This window comes from Solanum stenotomum, chromosome 8 (genome assembly GCF_019186545.1).
Source record: "Solanum stenotomum isolate F172 chromosome 8, ASM1918654v1, whole genome shotgun sequence".
Taxonomy (NCBI): Eukaryota; Viridiplantae; Streptophyta; class Magnoliopsida; order Solanales; family Solanaceae; genus Solanum; species Solanum stenotomum.
Window position 1 is genome coordinate 19,421,918 of NC_064289.1, and position 17,079 is coordinate 19,438,996.

The 17,079-nt window shown below is 36.0% G+C and overlaps 2 protein-coding genes across 2 annotated transcripts in view; one reads left to right on the top strand and one right to left on the bottom strand.

The window, feature by feature from the left end:
* The window catches only part of LOC125872110 (superoxide dismutase [Mn], mitochondrial), a 333,170-nt gene that overhangs the window by 301,154 nt on the left and 14,937 nt on the right, over nt 1–17,079 (top strand). The gene's annotated exons all lie outside the window — the stretch shown is intronic.
* Nucleotides 10,055–13,056, bottom strand: LOC125873584 (B3 domain-containing protein Os06g0194400-like). The gene is made up of 7 exons (XM_049554485.1): nt 13,027–13,056; nt 12,822–12,890; nt 11,622–11,768; nt 11,320–11,526; nt 10,575–10,656; nt 10,391–10,490; nt 10,055–10,073 (listed from the first exon to the last, which is right to left on the bottom strand). The coding sequence occupies exons 1-7, from the start codon at nt 13,054–13,056 to the stop codon at nt 10,055–10,057; spliced, it is 654 nt and encodes a 217-aa protein (XP_049410442.1).

Here is a 17,079-nt window from a genome sequence, read left to right on the forward strand (position 1 = left end):
CTAATATGTTGGAGACTGGCTAGAGCTGAGGGCGAGTCAAGGTCGTTGGTACACTCACTGCACTCCACAAAAGGAAAACACAAGTAGGGCTCAGTACAAGGCAACATGTACTGAGTAGGTATCATCGGCCAACCCAAAATAGAAACTAATATACAATGAATAGATAGTATAAAATCAACTATGACACTTAGTAGGTGGCAAGCAACAAACAACATGAACAAGTGACAACAACACTAAAGTAAGTACGTAACCAGTCAACAATATCAAGAACATACTTGAGGACTCATGCCTCCAAACCAAGCGATTTTGGGAATTGAGTTCTTTGAGATTGAGTACATTACGTTGTTTATATATGTTTTTCTTTAATGTTATCGTGGCGGAACGTGACACCCGATTCAATAATACCATGCCGGAACGTGACACCTGATCCAATAATACCATGCCGGAACGTGGCACCTGATCCAATAATACCATGCCGGAACGTAGCACCCGATCCAATAATATCGTTAATTTATCATTTATTATCACCACTTTTCACTTCATTAACAATAGTTCATCAATCCTTCTTTATTCAAGGCATCACTTCGATAGAGAGGGTTTAAGATTAAAAATTTCACGGTTTCAGAATTTCAGACCAATCACAAACCACACAACCACACAATCAAGCACATAGAGAACTTCACAATATCACTCAATGCATATCAATCACTATTAAAAGTCTATCTATCAAATAGAATAAACCATAACCTACCTTCACCGAAGAATCGAGGTCAAGCAAGCTAATTTCCCAATGCTTTTCCTTTCCTCAAGGCCTCAGAATGTTTCCAATCTATCATGTAAAAACAATTTCCAAATGTTGAGTTCAATTAATATGTCAAGTCTCCTATTTATTAAATTCCAAGTGGTTAGGTCTATAACTTTAATGGAAGTCATATAATATAATACACCTANATAATATTTACCACTCTAATATCCAAATGGCTCCTTATGAAGCACTTTATGGGAGAAGATGCAGATCTCCTATTGGATGGTTTGAAGTTGGTGAAGCAGGGTTGATAGGACCAAATTTAGTTCATCAAGATATGGAGAAGGTGAAATGAAGAAGTCCTATGCGATCCTTCATTGAAAACGGTGCAGAGTCGTCAGAAATCCTATACTGATGTTGAAGAAGTGCATATGCGATCCTTCATTGATCATACCAACTGAAGATATTGGGATCAAAGATAGCTTATCTTATGAAGAGATTCCTGTCCAGATTCTAGATCGCCAAGTTCGCAAGTTGAGGGCTAAGGAAGTAGCATCAGTCAAAGTCCTTTGGAGGAACCAATTTGTTGGGGAAGCTACTTGGGAAGCTGAGGAAGATATGAAGAAGAGATATCAACATCTCTTTTAAACCGGAGAAGTTCCAGACCAAGGTACTAATCCTCTTCTTAGTACTCTTTCATTTATAAGTTAGCATGTTGTAATTGCATTGCTTGTTGGGTGTTTGAGTTGAATGTTACATGTTACACCTTTAGCCTACTAAGAGTAAGCTCATTCGAGGACGAATGTTCCCAAGGGGGAGATATTGTAACACCCCGTAATTTGAAAGAAGTTAAAACGTGGAAATAGTCATTTTTGGAAAGAATATAAAAATCTGGAAAATTTGTTAAGTATGTTAAGTTGGATTTTTGGTCAAATTCAAATGACCATAACTCTTAGATCAGGATAAGATAGGTGTGTTTCCAGATATCGCATGAAAGATCTTGGAATAGTTTTTCCAACTCCGCCAAGTTTGCGCAATTCCTAGTTCGTATGAGTGAGATATGACCATTTGAAGTTGGGTTATTTAAATAAGGAAAGTCTAAAACTGGATTTTGGAAGGATATTTTAGTTTTTTCCTTACCCAATTATTTTAATACGTTTTTAGGAGTTTAATATGGGTCAAATCAGAATTTGGTCAGTTTAGAAAATTAAAAATCTACGCTAGGGCTTGGAGAAAGGAGAAAAGAGGAGAAAGCAGGAGAGGCAAGATTCATCAAGAATGTTCAAGTTTGATTATGGATTTCGCCAAGGATTCAATCCTACGAGGTATGTGAGTTCACATAGCGTTGGGTTAGTTCACTCACGCACCAAATATGTTTAATTCAGTGTATTTTCTTTCTAAAAAGATTAAGAATTTGATGTTTTTGAGTTGTATTCTTGAATAAGTTTCGTTCTTAAATTTGGGATGAGTTTGAGGAGTTCTTGAGAGTTTAATGTCGATTATTAGAGTTGCTTTGAGTTAGATTCTTGTGTATATGTTTTGGGTACCTGAATCTAAAGAGATATTGAGAAAGTGAATCGAAATTAAGGAAAGAAAACGAGTTGAAAAATTTGTCAGACTCACCTGGGGAGGTTCTGGCGTGGCGCACCACCATCTGCACCAAGAGGCTGGGGAGGCGCACTAAATGAGCCCTAGTAACTCGGGGGATGGCGCGGCGCACCAGGGACGCGCTCGGGTCGTCTGCCTCACTCGTTTTTTCATCGTTTAGCCCGTTTAAGTCCTTCTAAAGTGTACTAACACTTCCTATTGATTCTAACTACTCTAAATGACTTCTAAACATCTAGAAATCATCCAGAAACATGAATAATAACCTTGAATCCATAAATTCTAATCCAAGGGTAGTTAAGAGCCAAGTCTAGGAAGTTCTTAAAGTACTTTAAAGAAATCTTTTGCAAATGCTTTCAACTTTGTTTTAAGACTTAAAGTTTAATTTGAGTAAAGAGTAAGGAGTAAATTTTAAATGTAATTTCTTCAAAAGTATATGGGGACTATGTATTCCTAAAGAGTTTAAAATGTTTTCACATTTAAACAAGAAAAGTAAACCTTGATTTCCAAAGAGCCTCCGAGCTAGTTTTCAGAAAAGAGTAAACGCTCTCACAATTAAGCAAAAGGGGAAACTTAGATTTTCAAGATAGCCTTTGAGCTAAGTTTTTACGCAATTATCTCAAATCACAGAAAGAAGTACATTTTTAAACATAAGAGCTAGTATCATATTTTGGGAGTAGTATTGAGCACCAATATGAGGGAGAGTTCAGACAACTCACAGCTGCCATAAACCATGTAGCCATCATGGGTAGAAAATGGTCATACTTTTTAGATGATTCCTTTAGTGCTTTTTAGCATGGACTAGGTGATCCACTTAGTAATTCAAGTTCTATACCCTTGGCAAAGTATAGGACGGCCCTGGCAACATGAGGCAAAACGTTAGATCATCACAATATGTCTTAAGTGATGGTTGTCGGTTAGAGAAACTCCCACAGAAGTAATTGTATTCTTATATACACAGTTTAATTGTATTTTTACAAACATTTCAGAGTTATATTTGTATCTTTGCATACATATAGAGTATTATTGTATTTCCAAAATACACAGAGTTGACATCCATCTTTTAAACAGTTTTTCTTTATATTGCACCTGTTTAAATTGCTTTATATTGAAATGAGTTCATTTAAGTTGACTTGAGTTGTGCCAGGTAAGTTCTTCAATTCCTTTAAAGCATATGTCTTGTTTTAGAATTCCCCTCGCATACTTGTACATTCAATGTACTGATGCCATTTGGCATGCATCTTCTTATGATGCAGACACAGGTAACCAGGATCAACATCCAACGCATCGTTGATCCAGTTGAGCACTCAGAGTCTTGTGGTGAGCTTTCTTACTTTTCGGAGGATCCCTTTTTATTGCTTTCAGTATTAGATAGTTCATTAGGATGTCGTGGGTCTTGTCCCGACATCCATCACAGTTGTTTTAGAGAATTCATAGACAATTAAATGTTAGTTCTTTAGTCTTTTCATTGTCATTATCTTATGTGCAGACTTCAGTTTGCCTTAATGGCTAGTTTAATATTCCTTTATAACATTCCAGTTTATTACATAGATTTATCTTTGTTAAGTTAGGTCTTCCACAAAGTAAGTAAGCCAGGCCAAGGGTTCGCTTGGGGCCAACAATGGTTCTCGAGTGCCAGTCCCGCCTAGGGGGTAGGTTCGGGGCGGGACGAACTTGGTATCAGATCACATATTTCAAGAGTCCTATAGAGTCTATAAAGTCGTGTTTGTAGAGTCCTAGTTATCGATGTGAAGCGCGCCACATCTATTATTAAGAGGTTGCAACACTTAGGAAATTTTATCACTTCTTTCACACTCATTTCGTACGTTAGAGTTTGATCTCTAAAAAGTTTCTTCTAACGCGTGCTTCGCGTGTCCTTCAGATCACGCCTTTATGAAGAGTAGTCAGAGGTCGTCCGGCTAGGAGAAATGTTGAACCACAGGAACAAGGGGTACCTAATGAACTAGAAGTGCAACCCCAAAGAGATGTCACCAATGCTGAGTTCCGTGAGGCTATCCGGATGTTGAGCCAAGTTGTAACCAACCAAGCTGTGTAACAGAGAGGAAATCGACAGGAAGTGTCTGATACTTCGAGGATCCGCTAGTTCTTAAGGATGAATCCTCCGAGCTTCACAGGCTCAAGTGTTACTGAGGATCTAGAGAATTTTGTTGAAGAATTTCAGAAAGTTTTCGAAATCATGCATGTTGATGATGCTGAGAGGGTGGAACTGGCTGCATACCATATAAAGGATGTCGTTAGGATATGGTTAGATCAATGGAAGAAGAACCGAGTTGAAGATGCACCACCTGCGAGTTGGGCTTGTTTTGAGGAAGCCTTCTTGGGGCGTTTCTTTCCCCGAGAGCTGAAAGAGGCAAAGGTAATAGAGTTTCTCACACTTAAGCAGGAATCTTTGAGCGTTCATGAGTATAGTTTAAGGTTCACACAACTTTCCCGTTATGCTCAGGAGATGGTTTCTGATATGAGGAGCAGAATGAGTTTGTTTGTTCATGGGTTTCTCATCTGTCGAGTAAGGAAGGTAAGACTGCAATGCTAATAGGTGATATGGATAAAGCAAGGTTGATGGTCTATGTGCAGCAGGTTGAGGAAGACCTGAGGGATATAGAAGAGTTCAAGAATAAGAGAGGAAAGACAGGGAATGAGTCCGAACAACAGAAGAATAATGCCAACCGGTCATCCTTCCAACATAAATAGAAGAGACATGCTCCATCATCTGCTAGTGCACCTGCACCAAAGAATAAAAGTGAGTACAATAGTCAGAATTTCAGAGCCAAACCTGCCTATTCTCAAGGTAGTATGGTGCAAGGGGGTAGTAAGTCTCCTGCCTGCGCTAAGTGTGGTAGGAACCACTCAGGTACATGTCGTGAGGGCTCCACTGGTTGCTTCAAATGTGTCCAGAATGGCCATTTCATGTGAGAATGTCCAAAGGACAAGCAGGATAATAGTAATGGGGGCAATAGAGCCCAGTTTTCTGCAGTTGCTCCACCAGACAGAGCTGCACCTAGAGGGGCTACTTTCGGTACTGGCGGAGTATCAAATAGCCTATATGCTATCACAAGTCGCCAAGAGCAAGAGGATTCACCAGATGTTGTCACTAGTATGATCCAAGTCTTTAACTTTAATGTTTATGCTTTGCTAGACCCAGGAGCAAGATTATCCTTTGTAAGTCCGTATGTTGCGATGAATTTTGATATTATCCCTGACCAACTTAGTGAACCCTTCAGTGTTTCTACACATGTTGGTGAGTTTATTCTAGCATAGAGAGTCTATCGTGATTGTCCCATTTCTGTCAATCACAAGAGTACCATGGCTGATTTAGTTGAGTTAGACATGGTAGATTTTGATGTCATTCTTGGTATGGACTGGCTTTGTAACACCCCAGATTCGAGAAGGGAAAAAAATTCAAGATTTTCAGAAGTTGTAGGTGCCAGCGACGTAAGCCAACTACGGACCGTCAGTCGAATGACGGCCCGTCAGCCAGCTCCATTGATGGGCCAGTCAACTTTCAGCCTACAGTCGCAAACGACGGTCCGTCAGTCGACTCACGGTCGACCAGTATGGACCGTCAGTCGACTCACGGCCCACCAGTCAGCTCTATCGATGGGACAGTCAACTTTTAGTATTTAGTCGCGAACGACAGTCGACCAGTACGGGCCGTCAATTGACTCACGGCCCGTCAATCAGCTCCGTCGATGGACCAGTCAACTTTCAGTATTCAGTCGCGAACGACGGTCGACTAGTACGGGCCGTCAGTCAACTCACAGTCCATCAGTCAGCTCCGTCGATGGGCCAGTCAATTTTCAGTCCTTAGTCGTGAACGACGGTCGACCAGTACGGACCATCAATCGACTCATGGCCCGTCAGTCAGCTCCGTCAATGACACTGACAACAGTTAAGTCAGGGATCTTTTGGTTTTTTCCTATTTTGTTGGATCCCTAAGCTACGTCGTTTAGACCCTAAATTATGAGGTTTTAGTCAATTTAAGCCTAGAAACATAACTAGAACTTACCTTAGTTAAAATCATTAATCAAAACATAGAAAATTAGAAGCAAGAGAGGAGAAAAAGGTCAAGAACCCTAGTTCAAGAACGCAACAAATTTCCTCCGATTCTAGCCCTGAAATCAAAGGATTTCTCCGTGGAATTCGTTAGCAGGTATGTGGGATTTCAATAGTGGGTTCCTTTCACCCATTAGGTCCCAAGTTTTCAGTCAGTTTCTTGATTCCCTTATTATGACTAGACCTAGGGTTTCTTGAATGTTAGAATTATTGGGTTTTTAGTTGTTAGAATGATCCAAATCAGATTAGTACGTTAATATTCAGTTTAATACATGAATTCCACAACCCTAGCTATGTATTTCTTTAGTTCTTAAATTACACATACTAGGTCAGATATTTCAGTTATTCAGTTATACATGCATTAGTTATTAATGCATCATTATCAGATAAATTGTTGCATTCTCAGTTTGCATGTTCAGTTTTGAGTTATTTAGTATTTACAGAAACTAGGTCATAAATGTGTTAATCACTTAATCTATTGGGAGTAGCATAATACTGAGTTGGACTAGGATTCAGCGTACCCATATAGTCCTAGAACTATGAGCCACGTAGGTATAAGTCCCCTCCGTGGGCATCATTTAGTGATCACGCCAGTATGCCTCTATACCTTTGGCCAGGTATATTAGGTCCTCTCGATGAGCCGTATACATCAGACTCCACATTTAGCTCATGTGGTTTTATTGTCGGTTATTAGTAGCTCCCACAGTTCAGTCAGATTCTATTGCATTGACCATGTACCACTTCAGTCAGTATGCAGTCTTAGCATGTTATAAATTTGGTCATTGCATCCAGTTAGTTCAGTATTCAGCATTTATATCATGTTCAGATTATATAATTGTTTTATTGCTTTGTTCAGTTATATGTTATTTCCGCTTTACTCTATCCTTCATGCTCAGTACCTTTCAAGTATTGAGGCATACTTTGCGCTACATCTTCTCGTGATGTAGGTTCAGGTTCTCAGCATCCAGATCACGCTTAGATCGGTTCCCGATCTCCAATTCTACAAAATTAGTGGTGAGTCCTCATTCTCCGAGGACAATAGTCATGAGTTTCTTTTCAGTATTATTTTTAGTCTTTTAGTTTCAGTTTTGCTTGATCTAGTTGGGGCATGTCCCAATATTTCTAGTCAGTTTAGAGGCTTATTTCAGACATAGTTAGATTCAACTTAGTATTGAGTTAATATATTCTTTGTATTAAACTCATCAGTTTTCATTTATCTCGGTTATAGTATATGAGTATTCCCCATCTTTTCATTTTGTTTATGATTATAGATTCCGCACAGCTTCTATTATTTAGTTTATATTTAGTATGTTTATGATCATGCTAGCAAGGTTAGCTTGGATCACTTGTGGTCCTAGGTCCCGTGTTCGCATCTCGGGGGTAGCTTGGGGGGTGACAGGCTTCATGTATGTTATGCCTCAGCTGATTGTAGAACTCGAGTTGTCAAGTTACAGTGTCCAAATAAGCCAGTCTTAGAGTGGAAAAGTAGTTCAACAATGTTTAAGAGTCGTTTTATTTTGTACCTTAAGGCAAAGAAGGTAGTTTTTAAAGGGTGTGTCTATCACTTAGTCCGAGTTAATGACTCTAGTGTTGAGATACCTCCTATTCAGTCAGTTTCAGTAGTAAGAGTGTTTTCAGAAGTCTTTCCAGATGAACTTCCCGAAGTCTTTCCTGAGAGAGAAATAGACTTCGATATAGACCTTCTTCCAGACACTCGTCCTATATCTATTTCTCCAGATAGAATGGCACCAACAAAGTTGAAAGAGTTGAAAGAACAGTTGAAAGATCTCCTTGATAAGGGTTTCATTAGACCAAGTGTCTCTCCTTGGGGCGCTCCGGTCTTGTTTGTGTGGAAGAAAGATGGTTCCTTAGAATGTGTATAGATTACCACCAGTAGAACAAGGTTACCATCAAGAATAAGTATCCTCTTTCAAGAATTGATGATTTTTTCGATCAGCTTCATGGTGCTACTTGTTTCTCTAAGATAGATCTCATATTAGGCTATCATCAGTTTAAAGTAAGGGAATGTGACATTCCAAAGACAGCTTTCAGAACCTGTTATGGTCATTATGAGTTTCTGGTCATGTCCTTTGGTTTGACCAATGAGCCTGCAACATTCATGGACCTTATGAATAGAGTATTCAAACCTTATTTAGATATGTTTGTTATCGTATTCATTGATGACATACTAATCTATTCAAGGAACGAAGAAGATCATGCTAGTCATCTTAGAATAGTTCTCCAAACTCTAAAGGATAGAGATTGTATGCCAAGTTCTCTAAGTGTGAGTTTTGGCTTGAGTATGTGGCATTCTTAGGCCACATTGTGTCTGGAGAGGGAATTAAAGTTGATACTAAAAAATTGAGGCAGTGCAGAATTGGCCTAGACCCACATCTCCAACTAATATTAGGAGTTTCTTGGGTTTGGTTGGCTATTATAGAAGGTTCGTAGAGGGGTTCTCATCTACTTCATCCCCTTTGACCAAGTTAACTCAAAAAACAGTGAAGTTTCAATCGTCTAAAGCTTGTGAGAAAAGATTTTAGGAATTGAAAAAGCGGTTGACTACTGCCCCAGTATTGACCTTACCAGAAGGTACACAAGGCTTTGTTGTATATTGTGATGCGTCTAGAGTTGGTTTGAGTTGTGTTTTATTGCAGAATGGATGCCGTAGTTTTCACTTTGAAAATATGGTGTCATTATCTTTATGGTGTGCATGTAGATGTGTTCACCGATCACAAGAGCCTTCAGTATGTGTTTACTCAGAAAGAGCTTATTCTTAGACAAATGAGGTGGTTAGAATTACTCAAGGATTATGACATGAGTATTCTTTACCACTCAAGTAAGGCTAATGTTGTTACTGATGCTTTAAGCAGGTTGTCTATGGGTAGTACCGCCCATGTTGAGGAAGAAAAATGAGAGTAAGCGAAAGATGTGCATAGACTTACACGCTTGGGAGTCCGACTAATGGATTCCACAGAAGTAGGAGTGGTGGTGATGAATGGGGCTAAATCATCATTAGTGTCAGAAGTAAAAGAGAAGCAAGACCAAGATTTTATTTTTCTTGAATTGAGATATGCAATAATTTATTATTGTACTGTCTTAGAATATTATATTACCTTTAGTAAATCTGAATTTTTTCATTGTTAGAAATCATATCCAAACGAGCATAATATTATTATTTCACATTGTCATCAATCCTAACCTTTTTCCACACATTCTTAAAAAATTTCTTAAAATTTGTTAATCTCTTGGTGTGAATCAACATTGTAAAGACATAATTAGAATTCTGTAGTGTTCTCCCCTAGGCGAGATTTTTACAAATGGTTTGATGTAACACCAACAACAAACTTGATGTATTATTACAAGTGAAGTTCAAAGAGATGACATATCTCAAAATAAGTAAACTTTTTTTGCTTCACTTAAAAATACGCTCTTAGGTACATATAAAAGAAAAACTCAAACCTGTGTACATCGGACAAAGAATAAAATATACAAGTTTAAAAAGTTTGTTTTAATGTGTGAACAACAATCGAGGAGAAAAAAAAATTTGGGTCGACAAATAAAAACGAATAAAGGTCAAAACACATGTGACATGTAGTAAAATAAAAATAATATTAACTTGTAGGTCAACTAGTCGCCGTTCATCTTCCTACTACATATAAAAGCTATTCAGTTACACTGGAAAAAGATAAGGTAGAATATATAATCTGACAAAAAATAGCAGTGTCCATTTTAAGGAAGAGTTACATTTATGCTATGAGCTAATTCTACAATAATACTATTAATGAGGATCATTTTTTTTTATAAATAAATCTTTAAAATGGAGAAGCTGCTGCCTTGAAATTGAGTCCAAAATTTGCATCTCCCTTTGTTACACCCTTAATTTCAGATTCTTTATTGTATGTTTCATTTTCAAAAGCTTTTCTTCATGATTCAACATTTCCTCTTTTGCTTAACCTAGCTCACCTTTCTTTCATGCAAGTCGAGCTTAACTTTCTTTCTTCATGAGGCTCCAAATATTTATCATTGTTTGCTTCACACATATTCATTTTTTTATTTTGATCTTCTGAGATAATATAAGCAAATAGAAAAAGTTAGAATGTACATCTTGATTGTGATAGAAATTTAAATATAATGTTTATAATCATACCATTGTGTGCTTCAATAATAAAATCCATAAGAACAACAGCATCATCAATTTGAGACAAGCAATTTTCTCGTAAAATGTGTACCTAAAACAAAAAAAAGTATAATTAAGCCCAACAACAGCAACATATCAAATGTAATTCCACAAATGACAACATATCAAATGTAATTCCACAAATGGGGTAAGGGGAGGATGGTACATAAATTTACCCCTACCATTTGAAGGTAAAGAGATGTAATGGAGTAGCAACAACAAATAATATGACATTGAAACAAAGGAAAAAAAAGTAATAAAATTTAAAGAATAATATATAGAAGATTAATACTAATAACACTGATAAGGAGAACTAAACAAGGCTCTATTGTGTACTAACTTTCTACCTTAATCCTCGAACTTTGTGATGTCCTAGCAAGTTGTAGGTATGTCAGGTCATGTCTAATTACCTCGCCCTATTACTTCTTCGACTAACTTCTACCTCTCCTCAAATCCACCATAGTCGACCTCTGACACCTCCTTACTAACACATCTATGCATCTTTCTCTTCACATGTTAGAACATCTTAGTCTCGCTTCTCTAATCTTTTCCACAATGGGGGTCATTCCTACTTTATCAGAAATATCTATGTATCTAATATTTTCTCTCGTAGCTGTGTGGAAATTCATTTATACTAATTACATTTAAGATAAATAAAGTGAAAGTAATTCTTGATTTAACAAAATGACGGATTTAAACATTTAAAAGGTGTTACCTTAAATTTGCAAGTCTCAATCAGTTGGAAGACCAAAACATCATTTTCAACAAGATTGTGAGCAATGGAGAAACCTCTCCACCCCCCACTCAATCCGTTTTTGCCAATTAGGTACTTGGTGGAAAATTCATCTCCATCTTCATCCACCAAAACAACATTGGCATCATGTTTTGGCAAATGAGAAACGTAAAACCTTTTTGGAAAGCTCTGTTATATAAAGATATTTATAAAAAAGACTAGATTAATTAGAAACAAAAACAATTTTAATATTGCCTAATTCTATTAAGAAGAAATTTACTTACCAAACAAAATCCCCCAGTGACATGGGAAGGGAGCATACATTTGAGAAAATGTGGAAATTCAGAAGGTAAAGTTGTTTGAAATATTTCAGCTTGCAATTGGGCTGATGAACTTATATCAACAGAGTTGTCTGTCCCTTTCTTCCAATGCTAGTAAAATCGAGAATAAAAAGCATTTTTAAAGAGATAATAATACCAAGATATATTAACAGCCAATTGGTCATAAAATTCTTTTATCCTTCTTTTTTAAAAAAAAATATATTCAATAGACTGTTTGACTACTCATAGTCAAATTCTCACTCCAACTTTGAGTTGAGTTTTCAAATTTGATTCAAAACGTGTATACACTTCATTTTGAATTATTTGTTTGATTTTGACTTGATACAAAGTTTAAAAAAGTAAAAAAAATACTTTTGAATGTTGTGGTCTACAAGTAAAATTAAAGAGTTCATAATTTTTTTTTTTTAATGGACTAAAAAGAAAAGTAGGACAAATTAATAAACCAAAAAAAGTGTAACAAACAAATTAAAATGGAGGGAATAATATCCAAACAAAACTTCAATTCCAAAAAAAAAAATCCGCTCAACTTTAAATATAATTTAAAAAAATTAAAACATCATAAAATTCACGTCTAAACACCTATTTTTTTATTAATATAATTTATTTTTGCATTTTCTACACTTACCACATTTGAACCTTCTTGTTATCTCCATTTTCCACCTGCAAATGTATATGCCAAGTACCTTAATTAGTTTAAAGTACTTTCGTACAAGAGTACTAGTTTGTCAAAACGATAACATACTCGGTATAAACCCATCACTAGGGACTAGAGAGGATATAACAAATGTAGATATAACTTTTATCTCGTGAGATAGAGGAGTTATTTTTGATGGAGCGTACAGAGACCTTATCTTAACGATGTAAAGATAGAGAGGTCGTTTCTGATGGAGAATACGCAGACCTTATCTTTACCTCGTAAAAATAAAGAGGTTTTTCCTTATAAAGCGTATGCAAACCTTGTCTTTACCTCGTAGAGATAAAGAGATTATTTCTGATAGAGCATACACAGATCGTACTTTTACCTCATAAAAATTAAAAAATATATTTTTTATGGATCAAACACAAACCTTACCATTACCTCTATAGAGGCTTTTTAGAACCGCCAACTATTTATCAAATCACGGAGTAAAAAATGATTCTCACCTTGTTGGTTCTATTGGGAGGTAAAACCTTTTTCTTGAGCAACCCTTGATTGATTGACAACGCCTTTTTCTAGTTAAACCATCAAATGAAAGAACAAAAAAACATGGATCAATAATTATAAGAAGAAAAAAAAAATAGACAAAAGAATTAAAACAATTTATTTGAAACCATGAAATGAAAATTGTAGCAGAAGGAGATGGAGTACCTTAGAAGGAGAACGAGCTTGGCTTTTCATTTTAGAAGAAAAGAAAAAAAGTGAGGAAAAACAAAGAATTTTTTGATGTATTTTTTTACCGAAAAGAACTTATGAAGTGGAGAAATGAGATGATACCGTATTTATAAGGAGAAGTAAGGAAGGACTTGAAGCCAAAATTGAAATTAATTGGAAGAGTACTAGGTTTGGAATGATTTATTCCCTTTTTTCAAAGTTGTTCTTTTAAGGAAAAATATATGTATTATTATTAGTTAATTCAAGATCCTTGTTTTAATCAAACACAAATAAATAAAAAGGGACAAAAATAGATATGAATTAGTTGCGAATCACAAACATATGAGGGACTTTTTTTTATAAAGTAGAAATTTTGGGTGAGTTTTGAAATATTAAAATAGTTCTACATGTCATATTTAGGGTCAAGTTTAAAAATATTAAAATAGTCAAAGGTCATATTTTAGGAAAAAAACTGAAATATTTAAATAGTCCCAACGGTCATATTTTGGGTCAAGATAAATCTGTAGCTATTTTAGAACATAAAGATTTGGGTTTTAAAATCTTTCAAAAAATAGACAAATTATGTAAACAAATAGATATTTAAAAAAAGGAAAAATATGAAATTTGACTGATAACACAGGTTAGCAACAATATAAATTTGACTATCATATATTATTATTTGTTCAGGATAATATTTAAAATGTGCTATACAGGGGCAGATTTATGTTATAGTAAAGGGTGTCACGTGACACAGTTTCGTTGAAAAAAATTATCAAATACATATATATAATAAAAAAATTCATATATATAAATAAAAGATAAAACTTAATAAAGTGACACTACTTGTCACAGGAGATGTTCCAGCTCAGTTGGTCTGATGCCTCAATCGTGAATTTAAGGTCTTGTGTTCAATATTCCTTTACTTCATTTATTTTTATTTTTTCACCTCGTATGAATTAACAAAATTTTGAACCATCCAGTCATAACTTTTATACCTCAATTGGTGCCTAATATATACATACTCCATTCATATTTTTTTAAAGTGTTTAATGTTCCGTTCATCATAATTTATTCATATACTAAAGTAATTGTCAACTTTACTTGTATAGTTTGGATAATTAAGATATAAGTGACAGTTTTGTGTCTACTTTACCCTTGCAATTAACCACTATTTATTGATCGATCTTATAATTAATAAGGGTGATATAGTAAAATATCCCTCTATATATTATTTCATAAGGGGTGTGTCAAGTCAAACATGGACCAGTAAAAATACGGAGGAAGTATTACTTTTAATAAAGTTTATTTGAATCTTTTTCAAAAATGAAAATTCATCGAGCTAAGGGATATATACGTGGATTGTACTTTACTTGTATTCAAATTTAGCTCGATGAATTTTCAGTTTTAAAATAGATTCAAATAAACTTTATTAGAAGTAATACTCATGTAACACCCCTCAAAATGAAGTAGGATAAAGTAGAGACTCACGCGGGTTTTATGCATTAATAACTTGTTAAAATAATGAAGAATAGTCTTTTTAGTCAGTTTTAAAGAGTTTGGAAGTCAAACGTCAAGGGACGACCAAGACGTTCGAAAACTAGTCTTTTACGTGTTGGTGTGTTCTAGTATGTTGTTCATGTTTTTATGTGTTGTTTGGAGTCTAAAATCGGTGGAGGTGACCGTAGTGTCTTAATAAATGTTTTTAGGGTCAAAACGTTCGAGTATGACTCCCTGTGACCACCCTAAGGGTCCCTGAGGAGGACCCCTACCCTTGGCCAAACAAGCTGCCAAGGCAGCTTGAAGTTGTTCATAGAAGGAGTGGCTCCACGTCGCGGACTTGCTCCACCAATGGCCAAAAAGTGGCTCCGCATCGCGGAGACACCGTAGACTCTACTGTCTTGAAATTTAATTTTCAGAAACTTGTGGAACACCTCCGCGTCGCGGACTTGTTTCCTGACGAAATCTGCAAAAATAAAAGTCAAGTATGACTTGTTTAAAAGGTCCAACTAAGTGAGGGGTGGTTTGGGTATTTTGGGGAATTATTATAAATGGTTATTCTACCTATTTTAGGGTATTTTAAGTTGGTTAAAATCCCAAAACCTAGAATTAGACCTCATTATCCAAATTGAACTTTCCCTCTCAAATAAATTCTCTCTCTAGAACTCCATGGAAGACATTGATGAAGCTTCAAGCTAGGGGATGGGTTCCTACTGATTTCTCCTTCAAATTTCTAAGGAAATTAATCACAAAGGTATGGGGATTTTATCTTTGATTCTCCTTTCAATCAAAGAGCCAAATCGAAGTGATTTCAGTTTTTTTCCAAACACTAAAAACCCCAATTTCAATTCTAAGCTTTGGTTCTTGCATGAAAGTATTTCAAATGATGATTTATGTTAATATTGATGGTTTTAAGATCAAAAACTCCACGAACCCTTGCATATCTTGAAATCCTAATTTTTGGGTCTAAAGTGGGTCTATTGATTATGAGCTAATAATGCGATATTAATGTGTAGATTGTTATGGGATATTGATTTATGTATTGTTCTATATTGAATTATGAGGAATTGATGGTCAATTGGGTTATATTGGATGTTGGCCTTGAATGGGCAATTGTGACCTAAGGTTTATGATGATGATGAAGTTGTGAATAGATTATTGATTCTAGTATTTTATATATGTATGTTGTAGATGTTAGAATTGTGAGGTTTGATCCCTTTGAAAGTGGGGAGGTGTTAACTTTATAAGCATGTTGTGATCATGGCCTTGTAGGCAAAATTGGATGATTGTTATTTTAAGTAATGTTGATTATGTTAAGGTAATGTTATATGATGTGAATTTGTGTATGGTCTAAGAGTATGAAAGGTGGCCTTGTGTAGAGACTTTATGTGTTATGCTTGGTTGTTGTCTTCTTTGAATGACTTATAATGAAGGTGAGGCTAGGATAGACTATGTTTACCTACTCTCACACCTAGTGAAGATTGAATGTAAAGAATGGAAGAATGTGAGAATGAATGAAAAGAATGGGAGTTAGTGCTAATGAATGAAAGTTGGGTCTATTGTAAGGATAGTCTCATAAAGTACTCATTTGAATTATTGGGTTCCTAGATGAAAGGTTTTCTTATCTTTGAATCCAAGAGCTTCCTAAATGAATGAATGTTGGGCTAGGATGGGTACTCCTTCGTGAGTTAAGATGAAAGTACTTAGTAGCAATCCTTATCCCTAAATGAATGGATGTTGGGCTAGGATGGGTACTTCTTCGTGAGTTGAGATGAGAGTACTTAGTAGCAATCCTTATCCTTAAATGAATGAATGAAATAAATGTCCAATTCTGTAGGGGAGTAATGTCTAGTACCGAGAGGATATGAAGATGGGTGGATACTCATTCGTTAGTTGAGATGTGAGTATTTAGTAGCAACCCTAAAGATGGGTGCTCTTCGTGAGTTGAGATAAGAGTACTTAGAAACAATCCTTCTATCCCTTAACTATGTGCCCACATAGGACTAGCTAGTGGTCTCTACCACGTAAAGGCTAAAAGACTGACCCTACCTTAGGCAAGTGGGGATCCCTCATCCGGTAAGGGTACTACCGGGATTCCTTGACAAGCTCCATGGTCTATGTCGGTTAAGGCTCTTCCCCCACATTAATGAATGAATGAACTAAGGTCTCTTAAGGGTGTACTACTTAGGATAGGTGATGGAATGGGACATCATCTAGACATTGCACAAGTAGACATTTAAGGGAGATCTTGGTACGTCTTAGTAATGGTAATGAATGAATGAGTCTCTTTGGGCTAATTAATGAAGGCGTTGGTCTTTGAGCATGCTAATGTGAAAGTGAGTCATAATGAATTGAATCTAAGTGTTTATGTTGAATTGAATGTATATGATGATCTTATGTCATTAGTGAATGAAATTGTCTAAATGCATTAAGTTGAATCAACAATTTATGTTGAGATGTGAATGGAGCTTGTCTTATGTAGCCTTAAGGATCACTTGGGTGTGGTATGGAGAGGTAGTATGGGCTGCCTCACCATGTCTTACTTAGGTGAGT

Excerpts from the sequence above, each read along its gene's own strand:
- LOC125873584 (XM_049554485.1), bottom strand. The coding sequence starts at position 13,056 with ATGAAAAGCCAAGCTCGTTCTCCTTCTAAG. Across the intron at positions 11,527-11,621 it reads TCACTGGGGGATTTTGTTTG|AGCTTTCCAAAAAGGTTTTA; the intron begins GTAAGTAAATTT and ends TTTATATAACAG. Across the intron at positions 10,657-11,319 it reads TTGAGACTTGCAAATTTAAG|GTACACATTTTACGAGAAAA; the intron begins GTAACACCTTTT and ends TTTTTGTTTTAG.